Below are 16,667 nucleotides of genomic sequence, written 5' to 3' on the forward strand. Positions count from 1 at the left end.
AAAACTGCTTCTACCAAGATGGTCAACTCAACACCTCCAGTGCAGAACAGGGTATATAGAATGTAAGCCATTAGTGGGGGGAAAAGGTGAGATAAGTAGTCCTTTGTCCTGTGCCTGCCTCTTATTACTAAAATGGTCATTATTATGCAGGGTTTCCAGATTTCATAATGGTGCACAGGTGTTTTAACTCCTAATTTATAACTACAAATAAACTTTACATTTTTCAAAAGACAGACACATGGAGCCATACCACCACATCATTCAAACATTTTAAAGCAAAGACTTCAGTTTACCAAGAAATAGTTTATAAAAGCTTTTTGTTAAAAAATAAAATAGAATTACGGTATATTACAGATATAAGTGATGAAAAAAAATTAAGTATGGGTGAAAAGGCACCGATTGGTGTTTAGATGTGCATTGTAAATATAGATTAACTGCTTTCTTACAAATGAACACAATTATTCTATAAAAAAAAAAAAAAAAAAAAAAAAAAAGAAAAAAAATGATTTTGTACCCTTGTAGTGAACAGCAGATTATTACACTTCAATTGTTTTGGAAGCGCTGTAGGAAAACTTAGCTCAACACTGTTTAATACTGACATAACGGTGGAATGAGAAACAAGAAGCTGGATTGATACACCAGAAATCACCAAGCTAATATGTTCATTACCAGAGACAGCTCACAAATCAAGCTGGTGGGAAGAATTTAAGGAGGATACTGTTAGCATAAAGACATTTCTTGGCATTAAATACAAAGTGTTAAATTTCTTAGCAACTGCACATTTTTGTTGGGCAAGACAACCACAATAAAATAGGAGGCCTTGATTCAAGTTTATTTCCACCAAAACTGATTTTTTGGTGAGAATGGATCAGAACCGGTCAGGCTTCTAATGCTATCTGGGGCTCCATTAGAGAGATTTCTTTCACTTACTATCCCATTGCCAATTGTTTGATCCAAGAGGAATTGAGGAAAAATCTGTAAAACAAAAAATCTTTTTGCAAGTATAGGAGTAGAACCTCTTTAACATTTTATTTCCATCTGTGTTGCAGATTTTCCCTCACTTTCTGTCTGAGGAAACCACTGTCATTGTGACATTACGGGAAGGGAAATTCCTCTGCCAGAGCCATGGATAGCAGTATGAGGAAGTCCCCCAGATGGTTTTTACTATCGTTACCTGACCCTTCATTTTAAATACATACAAGTAATCAGGTTATCAAGGACTGTAGAGTCCATTTGGCAAGTTCAAATGTATCCTTTGTAGCTTTTGTTTCAGTATCCTGAGAGGTAGTAAGCGATACTGTTCACCAATGCAACTATGTTATGGAGGTTCACAAAATAGTTGCAGAAAGCTGTAGAACATGCAGGGAGGACACCTCTGATGCAAGAGGATTTTTTTGTTCAAAATCTAGGCATGAAGAGTGGCTCAAAGCATAGCTTGTGCTATAATAAAATGGTTGACATTTCTTCAAAACACAAACTAACTAAGAGAGAAGGTGTAATTAAACCAACTATTTCACAGGCTGCTCATCAAATCTAACAACTGAATTTTACCACTAACACATAACTCAGTTTTTTTCAAAACCCAGTCCTGTTTAATTTATTTTATTAAAGCTGTGTTAGATTAAATTTAAGTCCCAGACTTCCCCTCCCAATGCTGGAGTTCTTTGTGAGGGAAGCGTTCAAGAAGACACGTGTGGAAGACTCTGTAGGTGAGGAGAAAGTAAAAGGCAGCACAGTGTTTATTCTCCTCTACGTTTTGAAGGTGGAACTAAATGTGGAGGTAGATCAGCTGGTAATTCATGCCCTTCTAGCTTTACTTTTATTAAGTGATTTGCTAAGGCAAATTCTTCATCATCAAGAAGCCCATCATGGTCCACATCTGCCAACTTCCAGATTTTACCTAGCACTGTGTTGGGGAGTTTGGACTTCACCATTTCCTTCTTGGCACTAGCTCCGGTGATCTTTCCATTGACAGGTGAAAGAGTGTAGAAGATTTCATCATACGTTGGTTTATCTTTGGCTACTACCCACTCAAGGTCATCGATACCTTCTCCAGCTCCCTCGCCATAGCCATGGCCAAATGGACCATTCATGGTTCCTTCAAATGCACCACCTTTAACAACTTGGTTTGTCATTTGGGATTCTTCCTGCCGAACCATGACCATAAGCCGTGCAATGTCATTGGCTAACATGTCATCTACTGTGTCCAGCAATTTTGGCTTTAAGGCCTGGAACTTGGTGAAATCCTGTGTCATTAGAACTTCCTAAAAAAATAGAACACACAAGTTTTTTTTCTGCAATTTAAAAAGGAAGTTGACCATGTTATTTCAATTAAGCACACAGTTTATAAAAGTTTTACCAGATTTTAAATTTGTACCCAATAGTACATATAGGGACCTTTCTCTTACCCTTTTTGCGGTCACAAAAATGTTTCCATTTTTTTCTCCTACCATTTTCTGATAGAATAATATCTATACTATTAACTCAATTTATTCATAAAGCAGTATTAAACATGTTTTGTTATACAGACCCCCTGCAGTTTAATGCCATAGTGTGCTAGTATTCATTGTATACTAGCATATTATGACAGACTTAAGCTAGATACACACTATCCAACTTTTGTGGTTAGATTTCCTTCAGATTTACCTTTTCTATGCAGTGCAAGGGCCTGCCAGATTGCATACAAATTGAAAGTGTTTAGGTTTGACCTCATATTATATGGTTTTGGTAAGTCTAAAGGAAAAAGTCTTCAGAAAATCTTATAGTGTGTATGGCCCATTACCCTTTAAAAGAAGACATCCAGTGCTGCGCCATCAGTAAGGGTACTTCCACCTTCAGAAAAAGGAAAGGTTGTATTCCAGAATGGGAGTTCCCCACCCAAAGGGTGACATTTTAATTTGTGTGGGGAAAAGTTTTTGTAGCACAGTATGGCTAATGTAATGTAAGATTTTTCTCTTTGCACTTTGAATAAATACATGTTTTATAAACCGTTAGGTCTAAGTATCTGCCTGAATAACCACTTGGTTGCACTAGAGCATGGGTGTCCAACCTTTTGGCTTTTCTGGGCCACATTGAGTGTAGAGAAATTTTCTCGGGCCGCATATAAAATATATACTATAGTTAAGGTATACAAGTAATAAAACGCCGCCGCGCCCTTCCCGCGCTTCCGCCCCCCCCAGCACTAATTTAACACAACTAGAGGATGATCCCTTCCGAGGCAGCCTCTGCCTACAGTTAGTTGGAAGCCGCTGTGGCCCTGCCCCCGACCCGAATTCCTTCTTCCCCATAAAAAAAAAATAATAATTGTCAGGGGGCAGTGGGCCACATTGCCTGGGGCTCTGGGCCCCATGCGGCCCCCGGGCCGCAGGTTGGACATGCCTGCACTAGAGGGAGCTTTACTCCCATTCTGGAATACCTTTCCTTTTTTCGGTGTATGCATTAGGTGGATGCAGTAACGTACTCTGAGCTGTGCGCATGTGCAGCTCAATGTACATTACCATTGACAAGCAGGAGTATTTATTGCAAAAGAGACCCATGGAGTCTTCTACCACAAACGCTGCCTGTCAGATTTGTATTTTGAGGTTTAATACCACTTTAAATCTATTCTGTGTGTGAATAATAGTGTCATAGTAAACAAATGTTAATCCAAATTATATTTTTTATGAGGTAAAAAAAAAACAAAAAAAAAAAAAAACACAAAACCCCACCAATTCATATTAAGAATAAAAAAATTGAGATTGTCAAGAACAAGCACCTCCTAGCAAAGATCACTGAGGAGTGGGGAAAGGTAATACAATACTGCTCTAATAAATGGGTCAAAAAGCAGAATTTAAAAGCCAGTCTGCATATCACATGACAGTGGGAAGTCATTTTCGATCATTCTAATTCACATGATCTACATAATGGTAAAAGGGAAATATGGACTGTAAACCTCTTTTTCAGCCTGCTGCTAATATTCACTACACAGCTGTTGGTGATCTCTATTAAAAAAACTGTGCTTTTGTACACAGTGCAGTGCAAAGAGAAGCACAGAGACCCAAACTATAAGCAGATTAAATGTTTGCTTTAAGGTAATGTACTGTATTATAATACATATAACTGTTTAACTGAATTCTTTGTCAGACCCATCAACCACCTGTACTGAAACTCTTAGTGCAGTAAACTGCTAATCATTTAAAAGGTTGTAATCAGAATGCAAACTAATTTCTGAAACATATGAAGTGTAAACATCTGTAGAGAATCTCATAATTACAGATAAGGAAGTGCTTGACCTACATGACTGAGGATTTCATTCAGTGATCTATTTTTGATTTTGATCTCAGTTCTCACCTGCATTTTCTTAAGATTTGGAAAATCTCCGGGAGAGATCTGATGTTCCTTTTCAAGTTTCAAGTAGATTTCAGCCAGGTTGTTAATTAGCTCCTTCTTTTTGTTTTCTTTCCCAAATACATTTGGCATTTCTTTTTTTAATGCACTGATAATATAGGCATGAACCTGAAATAGGCAAATTAACAATTCAATGATTGTAAATGCTATAGATATTTTTTTCAAATTAAAACAAACATGTCATATACCGTATATACTTGAGTATAAGCCGAGTTTTTCAGCACATTTTTTTGTGCTGAAAATGTCCCCCTCGGCTTATACTCGAGTCAAGAAAAAAAAAAAAAAAAAGTCCCTGGCCGCTCCGACGTGCTTAAGCTTTAAAAATGGCGCCGCCTGGCGCATACATGTCACCGCGGATGCGCCGCCGCTCGGGAGAGGCCGGGAATAGCCGAAAGTATAAGAGCAGCGGCGGCGCGTGCGCAATGACGTGTCGGCGCCATTTTTAAAATGAAGACGCCTCTGGAACAGGTAAGTGAAACAGCTGCACTACCTGCCATTATGCAGGGCTGCGGGCATACTACAAGGGATGCAGTGCTGCGGGCATGGTCAACCTGTACCATGCCCACAGCACTGCATCTCCTGTAGTATGCCCACAACCCCGGATCCTCTTGTACCATGCCAGTCACCCTGCATTCTCCTGTACCATGCCAGTACCCTGCATTCTCCTGTACCATGCAAGTACCCTGCATTCTCCTGTACCATGCCAGTACCCTGCATTCTCCTGTACCATGCCAGTACCCTGCATTCTCCTGTACCATGCCAGTACCCTGCATTCTCCTGTACCATGCCAGTACCCTGCATTCTCCTGTACCATGCCAGTACCCTGCATTCTCCTGCACCATGCCAGTCACCCTGCATTCTCCTGTACCATGCCAGTCACCCTGCATTCTCCTGTACCATGCCCGCCGCCCTGCATTCTCACCCTAGGCTTATACTCGAGTCAATCATTTTTCCCATCTTTTTGTGGTAAAAGTAGGGGCATCGGCTTATACTCGGGTCGGCTTATACTAGAGTATATACAGTAGGTAAGACTTGTTTTGCACAGAGAAGCCCCGAAAATCCCTTTCTCGGTTTCCCTGCCCGTGGTCCTGGTTCCTCCCCTTCCCCCCGTGAGTCATTCAACCCGGTTGATCGAAAGAAAATGAATCCTGTATGGCCTGCCCAAGTGTCCCTCTGTCAGTGGAGACAGATCAGGATTCCTCTGATCTGAAATTGTTCAGAGTAGCTTGCCGTATGCAAAAGGCTTGCTCCATACACACCTAGAAAGCTTATTATAATTTTTTTAAATCATTAGGTATGGTGTCTAACTAGGAACACCGTGCGGTTTCCTATAATTTGACTGTAAGAGTGTTAATATACTTTAATATTTATAGGGTAACCTCCATCTTTGTGCAAAAATGCAGCAAATAAAATTGGATTTTTGTCTTACCGTAAAATTATTTTCTCTGAAGCTCATTGACGGACACAGTCTCTGTTCTTCATAACAGTAGGGTTATACTGCCCCCTACAGGAGTAGGACACTAGGCAGAAAAAAAAAGTTCTGACTATGCCTATGGGCAGTCCCAGGAGGTATACTCCCTCTCTCGGCTATAGGATGTCAGTTTTGTAACAACGCAGTGTCAGAGAAAAATACCAACCCAACTCAAAACAGAGGGACGGGTACTGCGTCTGTCAATGAACCTCAGAAAAGGATTTTATGGTAAGACAAAAATCCAATTTTCTCTATCGTTCATTGACAGAAGCAGTCTCTGTTCCTCATGACAGTAGGGACGTCCCAAAGCAGTGTCATAAAACATGAGGGGTGGGAACAGCAGAAAATTCCCCAAGGCTAAACCACAGCCAACCAGGCAACATAGGACTCAGCAGAACAACAAGATGAGACCCACCGGAAAAAAAAAAAAACATTAAACACCCTCAAGGGAGACTAAAATACCCTTAAACGGCAGCCTGCAAAACTTTGCGGCCAAAGAAGGCATCTGCAGATGCCAGCACAGCCACCTTAGAAAACTTTGTGAAGGTATGAACAGACGACCAGGTAGCCGCCTTGCAAACCTGAACCACAGATGCCTGATGGCGAAAGGCACTTGGGAAAAAGCACTAAGCGCTTGAGTAGAATACGCCTTAAAGCGGAGTTCCGGCCTCAAATACCTTTTTTAACTAAAAATACCCCTATAATACGAATCCATCGCCTTTACAGAACTGCTATTCTCATACTTACAAGGTGTACAGTATTGGATTTTAGTCAAAAATCTTACTTTTAAAAATGCTGTCTCAGTCGTGGGGATCTGAAGGTGCAGGGTAATCTGCTGTGTCCTTCTTCCTGATTCCCCAGGGAGTGTTCTGGGAGTTCTTCCCGATTCCAGCCTCCTGGGAGTGATGACAAACCACTCCCAGGATGCAATGCAAAGACAGAAGTGATGTCAGTGGCCGTGGCCACAGAGGGGGGGGGGGGGGGGGGGAGGAGGAAGTACAATCAAAAATGCCCTGAAAAAAAGGTAAGGGACCCCTGAAAAAATTGAAAATGCCCAACTGTTGATCCGCATAACGAGCACTCCAGGAATCACTAAACTTGCTAAATAGGCCGGAACTCCGCTTTAACAGGGAAAGGAGGAACCTGACCCTTAATTGAATAAGCCTGCACAACCGTCTGTCTGATCCATCTGGAAATCGTTGCAGCAGACGCAGGCAGCCCTTTGTTTGGTCCATCCATGAGTACAAAGAGCGAATCTGACTTCGAAATGACTCAGTAGTCGCCAAGTACACCCTGATTGCCCCAACCACATCCAAAGTGTGCAGTGCAAATTCCTTAGGATGTTTAGGCTTAGGACACAAGGAGGGTAGCACAATGTCCTCATTTAAGTGGAAACTGGAAACCACCTTCGGAAGGAAGGACGCATCCGGACGAAGCACCACTTAATCCCTGTGAACCACCAGATAGAGAGAACGACAGGACAACGCCACCAGTTAGGACACCCTGCACCCAGAAGTAATAGCCACCAAGGCGGCCACCTTCTGGGCTAAGGTAAGCAGGGAAATCTCCCGAATATTTTCAAATGGAGGTTTCTGGCGAACCGACAGCACCAAATTAGGGTCCCAAGGTGGAAACAAATGTCGCACCGGTGGTGCCAAGTGTCGCACCCCCTGGATAAAGTTACGCACCAGGGAATGGGTGGCTAATGGCCTTTGGAAGTAAATTGCCAAGGCCGAAACCTGACCCTTGATAGTACTCAAGGCCAACTTTTGATCAACTCCCCGTTGAAGGAAAGCCAAGATCCGAGCTGAGGCTCGGGCCTAGACCTGGTCGTATGCGACCTAGCGAGACGTTTAACTCGCAGGGGCAGTCCCCATCCAGTGGGACTATGTCGCGCCCGACCTAGCGCAGAGATGGGGTCTGCGCACACTCGCTGGCTGGCTGGGGTGACCACTGGATCTATATATCCATCCCATCGCCCAGATCAGGTTTAGTTGCTTGTAGATCTCACAGGAAAAAAATCCGGAGAAAAAAAAAAAGATAACTAGAAAAAAAAAAAAAAAAAAACTTTGGCCAGAACCAGAGATCCCAGCAAGGAACTAGGTCCTCACTCCTGACATGGCAGAATAAAACTGACATCCTATAGCAGAGAGAGGGAGTATACCTCCTGGGACTGCCCAAGGTTTTAGACATCCTCTGCAACAAAAATGTAATTTTCCATGAGATACTCCCTAAGGACTAATAAAGGGATGCAGACACTACAACTTTTCTCATCTGAACACCGAAAGTGCACCAGATGATTAAAATATATTAGTCACTGCCATTCAGTACCAGTATCAAAAATACATAGTGGAACAAAAGTTTTCTTCAAAGCAGAAGCAGGTAGGAATCTGCAGGAAACTTTGTTAAATTGCTTGCAACATATATGGATTACCCAGAAGGGAATATTTTTTTTCTTTCTCAACAAAAATGGAGTTAATCTTTAAATAAAAAACACATCTTATGAAGACACCTTCACTGTTGCTCAAGCATTAAATATATACCTAAAAACATAAAAAGGACTATGGAGTTGTTACATAAATATAAGATGTTACACCCTTTCCTCACCTTGGCAAGCCTAGCTCTTTTAATTAGGTCATTTAGCTTGCGAAGAGCAGCATTCCTTGGCAGTGACTGAATGTCCTTGAACAAGTCTTGTTCCTCTGCTTCAAACAGTTTACGATTGTCTGGTATGAGCAGTGGATGGGACCAGAATGAACCAATGTACACACGCACCACCTCTGGAGTGTTGATGATCTTGCCCAATGACCACATGAGGGCTCCATATACTCTCATAAGCTGCTGGGTTTCAATTTGATCTGCCTTGTTAAGCACAACACGGATTTTATCTTCATGGTTTTTGAGTGCTTTGATAACTTCAGAAAACTCATCCGATATATCCAGCTTGTGGGCATCAAAGAGCAGAATGATTCGATCCACACGCTCTGCGAACCACTCCAGGACTGCAGCAAAGTCATAGCCTGTAAGAACAGAAAAGAGATTTTCAGGCTACGTGCAAGAGATATATATATATATATATATATATATATACACATATATATATACATACACACACACACACATATATATATACACATACATATATATATACACACAAACATACATACACACACACACACACACATACACACACACACACATCAGCCATAACATTAGGACCACTGACAGGTAAAGTGAATAACCTTGATTAGCTCATGACAATGGCATCCGAAAGTGGGTGGGATATATTGGGCACCAAGTGAACACATTCTCCCTGAAGTTTATGTTTAAAGCAGGAAAAAAAATGGTCACGCGCAAGGATTTGAGAAGCTTTGTCAAGGGCCAGATTGTAATGGCTAGATGACTGGGATGGAGCAACAAAACTGCCGCACGTGTGGTGAAACTGGTTAACTGACAACAGGGTCATGGGCGGCCAAGGCTCACTGACGCATGTGAATATCGAAGTCTGGCTTGTGTAGTCTGATCCAATAGAAGAGCTACTGCAGCTCAGGATTGCTGAAAATGGTAATGCTGGTTCCGATAGAAAGGTGTCAGGACACACAGTACATTTAGTGTATGGGGCTGTGCAGCCGCACACTGGCCAGAGTGCCCATACTGACCTGTGTCTACAGCCAAAAGAATCTACAATGGGCATGTGACCATCAGAACTGGACCACCGAGCAATGAAAGAAGGTGGCCTGGTCTGATGAATTCTAGAATGGTTTGAGAGACACAAGTGAGGTGCTGACTTGGCCTCTAAAATCTCCAAATCTCTATTCAATTGAGCATCTGTGGGATGTGCTGAAAAAAGAAGTCGAATCCAAAATTGGGTACTATTAGATGATATAACCACTATTACATTACCAAGAGGGAAAGCAAAAGAATTTTGGGTTTTCACCAAAACAGGAAAGGAAGAGAAATCTAAAATTGGGGACACTTCTCGTGACACCCTGTGGATTCCCTCATTTGGAGGGATTTCCTTTCACTCCCTGTTTTGCCTATGGGACAGGAAGTGAAGAGGAATCCAAAGGGAAACAGACCGGGAAAAAAAAACCTGTCGAGTTATAAACCTTCGCAAGTTTTGTCTTTAGTTCTACTTTAATTGGTGTTTTGAAATGCATGAACACAGGTTGTGCGGTGAAAGCAAGTTTGAATAGTTAGTCGCATCTGATTGGTGGCAAACACCTCTGTTGTGTGTGGTTTAAATGCTTGTTCTATAAACACAAATTAATTATCCTCCCAAGAAATCAAATATTGAGGATTACATGATTATGCTAGGTAATATAAAGCAATGCTTTCAGGTACAGGGTATATGAATATAAAAATTATGACCCTCAAACTGCCCTATGACTATAACAAACACGAAATAAGATCTTTTGCAAAAATAGCCAAGGAACTCACAGATTTTATGGCATTGCTTTATTTTAGGATAGTCTTCACGCAACACTATTTAAGTTTGTGTAAAATAAATAAACGTGACTAATCAACTAGTAAAGTGGTTGTAAACCATATAAAAAAGAGGGATATGTTCTGTTCATATTCCATGGTCTGAGGTTTTCAACCCTTTTAAAGTCGTCCATAGATGGATCTCAGCCTCTTTTTGTGGATGGAGGAATCTGTTCAACCTGCTGGTTGAAAATGGCCAGCTTTAGACTATGAGCAGCCTATATTCTAAAAAATCAGAGTGTTCAAAACGTATAAATCCTTATGTAACCATAAAGAAAGCCAGTATGTACAAAAAGGAATATGTGATCCCGGCTGCACCAGCGAAACTTATTAACACAGTGACTAGCGTGGGATGACACGATATATCCATAAAGGAGGGTGAAATTTCAAGGGTGGATATTTTTGAAACCTAAGATCACTTTTCCTGATGTTGCCTTTAGCCAAGTCAATGATGATCCACTCCGTTAGGTATGCAACTTTCACTTTTCACTGTGTACTGCGGAGTGGCTGGGAGTGGGTGAGCGGGGGCGGGGCAATCTGCCAACTCCCAAAACTTTTCTGTATATGAAATAATTATTTCCAGTACAATTCTAGCTACTGATGGAGATTGACCTATTTTATTCATTTTGGGTAATTGTATAAAATACTCAATATATGAAATTGCAATGATTAAAGTGGAAAAAAAAATCAGGTCCTGCTGGATCACTTCAGGTTGGCCCCTTTTTGCAGATATAGCTATGTAAAAAATTACAAATAGGGGCCTGTACTGTTTAATATCCAGTAATACACTGCCTCACCCTGCTCTGCACATGCTCAGTTGCTCTCTATTTTCAGCACTGTGGCTAAAGACTGACAGCTGACACTATTACAATATTAGGGCTCCATGCTCCGAGAAGCTGTTAGCATTTTTTTTTTCTGCTCCTAGAAGCTAAATCGTGTGATTCTATGTGTCAATGCACACGACCTTAGACTATTAGCATTTTTTGAGCTTCAGCGTCGAGAAGCAAAAAAAAAAAAAAAATGTTTTTGTAGAGTTCCCTGGAGCAATTTTCCAGCAAAAAAACAAAAACCGCTGAATGCTCCTAAAAGCTTTTTTTCCCCTTCATATACTGCAAAAATGCGAATGCTCCTAAAAGCTACTAAAATGCTACTAGAAGCTGGCACAAAAATACCATCAGCATTTTTCATCCAGCGTATTTTGAGCTTTAAAAAAACAATAGTGTGCATGGAGCCTTAGATTTACAGCTGCTGAAGGGGGAAGAAAGCAACAGGAATGACACAGACTATGCAAAGGGAATGTAGGTTAGGGAGGGAGAAAAGCAAGGCAAACTCTGCTGCCAGGGAGACAAAATTGTTAGCCCAGGTTCACAATAGTGTTGAACCACGGCTTGTTCAATAAATACTTTCAGACTTTTCAATGGCTCTTTTCCATTTGGAGGCTTTATTTACATCACCCATATTCGGATAGTACTGTCTCCACTGGTTGCGTGTTGGATGGTTATTTTGTACTGAATTCTGACAGCTGCATGCGATTCAGTATACAGTGTGGATTTCCAGAGAGACAAGCGCTTGGGACCATTTGCTGTTTACAAGAACCTTTTATAAAGTTTCTGTGACTTGAGTCGCAATGATTTGACTGGTTCCACTGCAAGCATTTTTTTTGAATCGTCAAATCGCATGACAAAATCGCACCAGGGCTAAATCTTACAAGGATGGTGTCTCATCTCCCTGATCTCCTCTTTAGCCAGCTTTAGAAGGGTTGAATCTAGAGATTCAAACCATCTATGGGCAGGCTGATTGTACTTAAGTCGATCTATCGTGGGTACAACCAACATGTTGGATTTTTACATGCGGGAGGGATTCCTTCATCAACACTGACTGTTGGGGGAATCAAGCGACTTCCTTGCCTGCAACCCATGGGGGAAAAAAAAAATTGCATCATCTTTTAGCGGTAGCGTGACTTGTATTTATTTATTATTGTTCCTTGGGGTGGTAGTCACACTTGAAGTCGCTGCTTCACATATGCAATTTGGTTAGATTAGCGCAGTGGTTTCTGTTTATCATCTTTGGCCTGCCTTTCTCTATTATGGGCAGCCTGTGAGCTTCAGCAATCTTAGAGGCTCCTGTGGCTGCTGGATTTCTGCAGCAAGAATCGGCTGATTCATGCTGCTGGAATGACCGGGTTATGCAATAAGCAGTGGCTGCTTATCCCATATAAACTAATGGCGGTCTGACAGTGGCCGCTATTTGCATGTAGCCGCACGCAAAGCAGAGAGATGTCAACTACGTCCAGGCTTGGACATCTGTCCCTAACTGCAGCTAACTCTTCTGTGTGGCTACATGTGAACAGCTGCTGATCACATAACCCAGTTATTCCAGCAGAAAGAATCCACTGATTCATGCAGCAGGAATCCTGCGGCCGCAGCTACCCGACCCTGTGGAAAAAGACCTAAAGCTTCTTTCATTCTTACTCTCAAACTTTAATCTACTAGTTCAGAAATGTACATATTTTAAGAAAGTGACATATCGTTTTTGAGTCCAAAGAGAGGGGGAAAGTTCTCAGTAAGAAAGTGACTGCTCTGGGCTTCAAGAAAATGGCAGCGTCCAAGATGAAACCGGAACAATGCTGGAGGCAGTTTATAGGACACACTAATTTTGGTATCATAATTATTAAATGTGGAATGTACAGTATGTTCTTTTGTTAAAGTACATGAATTCATTGTTATCAAACTGTTATGGGTAAAATTCCACTTGAATAAAAATAGCAAAAAAAAAAAAAAAGAGCAATGTCATGAAACCTGCATTACAATCTTTAGATTTGTTTGAATCATTTCCATGTTGCAGTTTGCTGAATTTGCACAGGTAAGTGGCACCAATTTGTCACGAGAAGTAGGCCTGAGATGCATTTCACAATGAATTTAGGCTTACATTATTTGCAGAACTTCCCACTTCTTACCCAAAGAAGAACACTTGGACTTTCAACCTTGACAAAATTAACAGAAAAAAAGCATGTTAAATGAAAGAGGCCTTCCCAGTCTCTCCAATTGGAGAGCATTCCTTCAACTTATCTGCAGTTTTTTTTTCTTTTTAAATGTAACTTGTGTAATCCTATGGGATGAGAAGAGTGCCAGAGGTTGATGGTCAAATTCAGTTTCCCTTAAAAGGCTGCAAACAAAAAACAGTCCCTATTTATAAACAGAAACCCTGCTAGCAAATTCACTGCAAGTCGTATCCTTATGATCCCACTGTAGTAGTCTTATGATTCTACTGAGGCTCTAAATTATGCATAATTAAAATCTGCAGGACATGTGTTATAAAAAAAAAAAAACAAACTATCTGCCTCGCCCAATTTTTGTTAATGGAAAACATAAGGGATTATTTTAGACAGTCATTCAGACCCTGAGCCTCTGTCTGTGTGTACTTCCATCCACCTTGGACCTGTCTAGAGGCAGCCCATAGAAGTGGAACACCACACAGCAGCTGCACGGACACAATCACGTCAAATTTTGACATGCAGGCAGAAGGGGGTGCATGGATCCAATGAGACCCAAAATCTGACATGTGATCGTGTGTGCAGCCGCTGCCTGTGCATTCACTTCTATGGGCGGCCTGCATGCAGCTCTGAGGAGAATTTACATGCAGAAGACAGCGGCTCAAATTTGAAGAAGAAAAACCCATTCCTATAGCTGGGTAGAGATAGAAAGTTTTTTTCATTCAGCCGTTAGGCTAAACAAAACAAAAAACGATTCCTCCATCCACACCAGTGTGGTGGATAGAGGAATTCCCCCTCAGCACTCTATTCTGACAGCAGGACAGTGCTGAGCAAAAGGATTATTGCAACCTGTCAGTTTGGCAGAAGTGGATCTAACAATAGAGTATCAAATAGGGACAGCTGCACAATCAAAATTTGGTCCCTGCTAAAGTGGCTGATTTCTATCTATCTGTGGCCAGCTTATCTTAATACTAAATGTGAACCTTTTGTATTCATTCAAGTTCCAAAGTCTGAGAAAATCCAGATGTATAGGTACCTGTGATGTCTGTTATCTCCCCATTGTAGGTGGGCAGGCAGAATTTAATGCTACATGTAATTTCCCCTTCTCCCTCCTCCGCCCCAGGAAACTACATGTCCCAGAATGTTTGTTTCCTGGCTGGGCGTTACTTGGGCATGGTCAATAAAGTAATCCCATCCAATTCACTGCCTCCCCTCCCACCACTGCTGAACAATCTGGTCCTGGATGTTGCCCTGAAGGACACCGACCGGTTTGGGGAATGCATCAGACTTTTCTACTTGCAGTACATATTTGCTTGACTGAATCTTTTTGGTGTTCAACCCCTATATGCTATTCTCCACTCCACATAAAATAGCAACTGCAGAATGCTGTTCAGTAGAGAAGTCCCATGTCCTTCACCCTGTGTTCTTCTCCACTATACAGAATACAGCAACTTCCAAATGCCGTTCAGCACAGAAAAGCTGCTGTTCTTTGGATGTTCGGTCTCTCTCTGCCCAGAAAGAAGTGACATATATATGTCTGATAACGCCCACTGGGAGGGGCGAAACATGTCAACTCAATTTCCGGCTGATGGCATCTTCCAATACGTCACTTCCAAGATCGGGTTGGAAAGCAAACAAGGAAGTGCGCACCCTTTAACGTTCCCACGAGACCCGGACGCCTCCACGCCACCCTATACTACGAGCGAATGTACTTTATATTATGCAAGTGTTCCTCTTCATTTATAATGAAAGCCATATACAGGATTACACTATGGAGATTTTTTTCTTTTATCTGCCCGATTGATGTCCACTGGGGACACCTATAACCGCAATAAAGTCCACCTACCACTGAGGGAGAATATACAAGTGTCCACACCGTACCAGGATATAAGCGTCTTATCACTACCAGGCGTAAAAATCTGAAAAACCCACATGCTATACAGCTAAGGGGTCCATATAGTCTGGTAATTGTGTTATCTATTGGGGGTGCACGTCCACTGTTTTTCCACGGAATAAAAACCTTTTCTGAAGAAAGCACAGAGCATGCCGTTTATGTTTTCACTGGACACTTTTGATGTTTCTTCAATTTTGGGCTTTTTGGACATCGTGTCACTGGACATTTGCCTTTTTAACTTATTTCGTATTTTATGACACAGTTTGGTCACTAATTTAATAATTTATTATTTGTTACACTGGATTCACTGATTTCAATTGTTATGGTACACATTTTTTGGTTTGCACACGTGTTGCACATCATTGCTTATTAGTCACTGTTCTAATTGATATATATTTGGTGAAAGTATATATACACATATATTATTTTACTTCAAACACCTTTATATTTATTTTAATTTTTTTTTTTTTGCGCTGTGTTTTGAGTTTGATACAGTAAATATTTTTTAGCACTGATTACTGTAGTAATGTCACTGGTACCCCCAAAAGTGTAAAAAATGTCAGTTAGGGGTCTGATTTGTCCGCCGCAATGTCACAATCCCGGACAAAAAAAGAAGACATAAATCTTTCCTGTAGTTAATAGACGCGATAACTTTTGCGCAAACCAATCAAAATACGATTTTTCTTTCCAAAAATATGTAGCAGAAAACATATTGACCTAAAATGTTAAAAAAATTTAGATTTTAAAATTTTTTTTTTTTTGGAATGTTATATAGCAGAAAGTGAAAAAAATGGATTTTTGTAAAATCTTACCGTAAAATCCTTTTCTCTTAAGCTCATTGACAGACGTAGTCCTCCTTGATTAATATCAACTCGGGTTATACTGCCCTCTACAGGAGTAGGACTAGACAGGAAAGAAAACGTTCTGGCCACACCCTAGGGGCAGTCCCAGAGGGTATATCCTCTCACTTCCTGCTACAGCAAATCAGTTATGTCACAAAGCAGTGTTTAGAGAATTTAACCCAACCCAACTCAAAAACAGAGGGGAGGGTACTACGTCTGTCAATGAGCTTAAGAGAAAAGGATTTTACGGTAAGATTTTACAAAAATCCATTTTTCTCTGTCGCTCATTGACAGACGTAGTCCTCCTTGATTAATATCAACTCGGGTCGTCCCAAAGCAGTGCCACAAATGAGGGGTGGGATAATGGAAATCAAAATCCAATCTAGAAGGCCCAACCGGTGCCAACTAGAAGTTTTAAAGGCTCATCAATCACACGATGAGACTCAACTGAAATTCCAACGGAAAAAAACCCTCGAGGTAGACCACCGGTCTCCTCAAATTGCGGCCTGCAAAACCTTGCGGCCAAATGAGGCATCTGCCGATGCCATCACATCAACTTTATAAAATTTTGTAAAGGTATGAACCGACGACCAGGTA

General features: G+C 41.2%; 1 protein-coding gene across 1 annotated transcript in view; it reads right to left on the reverse strand.

The window, feature by feature from the left end:
* Window positions 1-1,473: 1,473 nt before the first annotated feature.
* EHD1 (EH domain containing 1) overlaps window positions 1,474-16,667 on the reverse strand; it is a 59,260-nt gene continuing 44,066 nt past the window's right edge. Inside the window, exons 3-5 of the mRNA XM_082270767.1 lie at window positions 8,465-8,877; window positions 4,330-4,494; window positions 1,474-2,264 (exon numbers count right to left, since the gene is read on the reverse strand). Coding sequence (XP_082126893.1) covers window positions 1,740-2,264; window positions 4,330-4,494; window positions 8,465-8,877 — 1,103 coding nt within the window. The 3' untranslated portion in view covers window positions 1,474-1,739. The remainder of the gene's footprint in view (window positions 2,265-4,329; window positions 4,495-8,464; window positions 8,878-16,667) is intronic.

This window comes from Pelophylax lessonae, assembly GCF_965119305.1.
Source record: "Pelophylax lessonae genome assembly, chromosome: 10".
Taxonomy (NCBI): domain Eukaryota; kingdom Metazoa; phylum Chordata; class Amphibia; order Anura; family Ranidae; genus Pelophylax; species Pelophylax lessonae.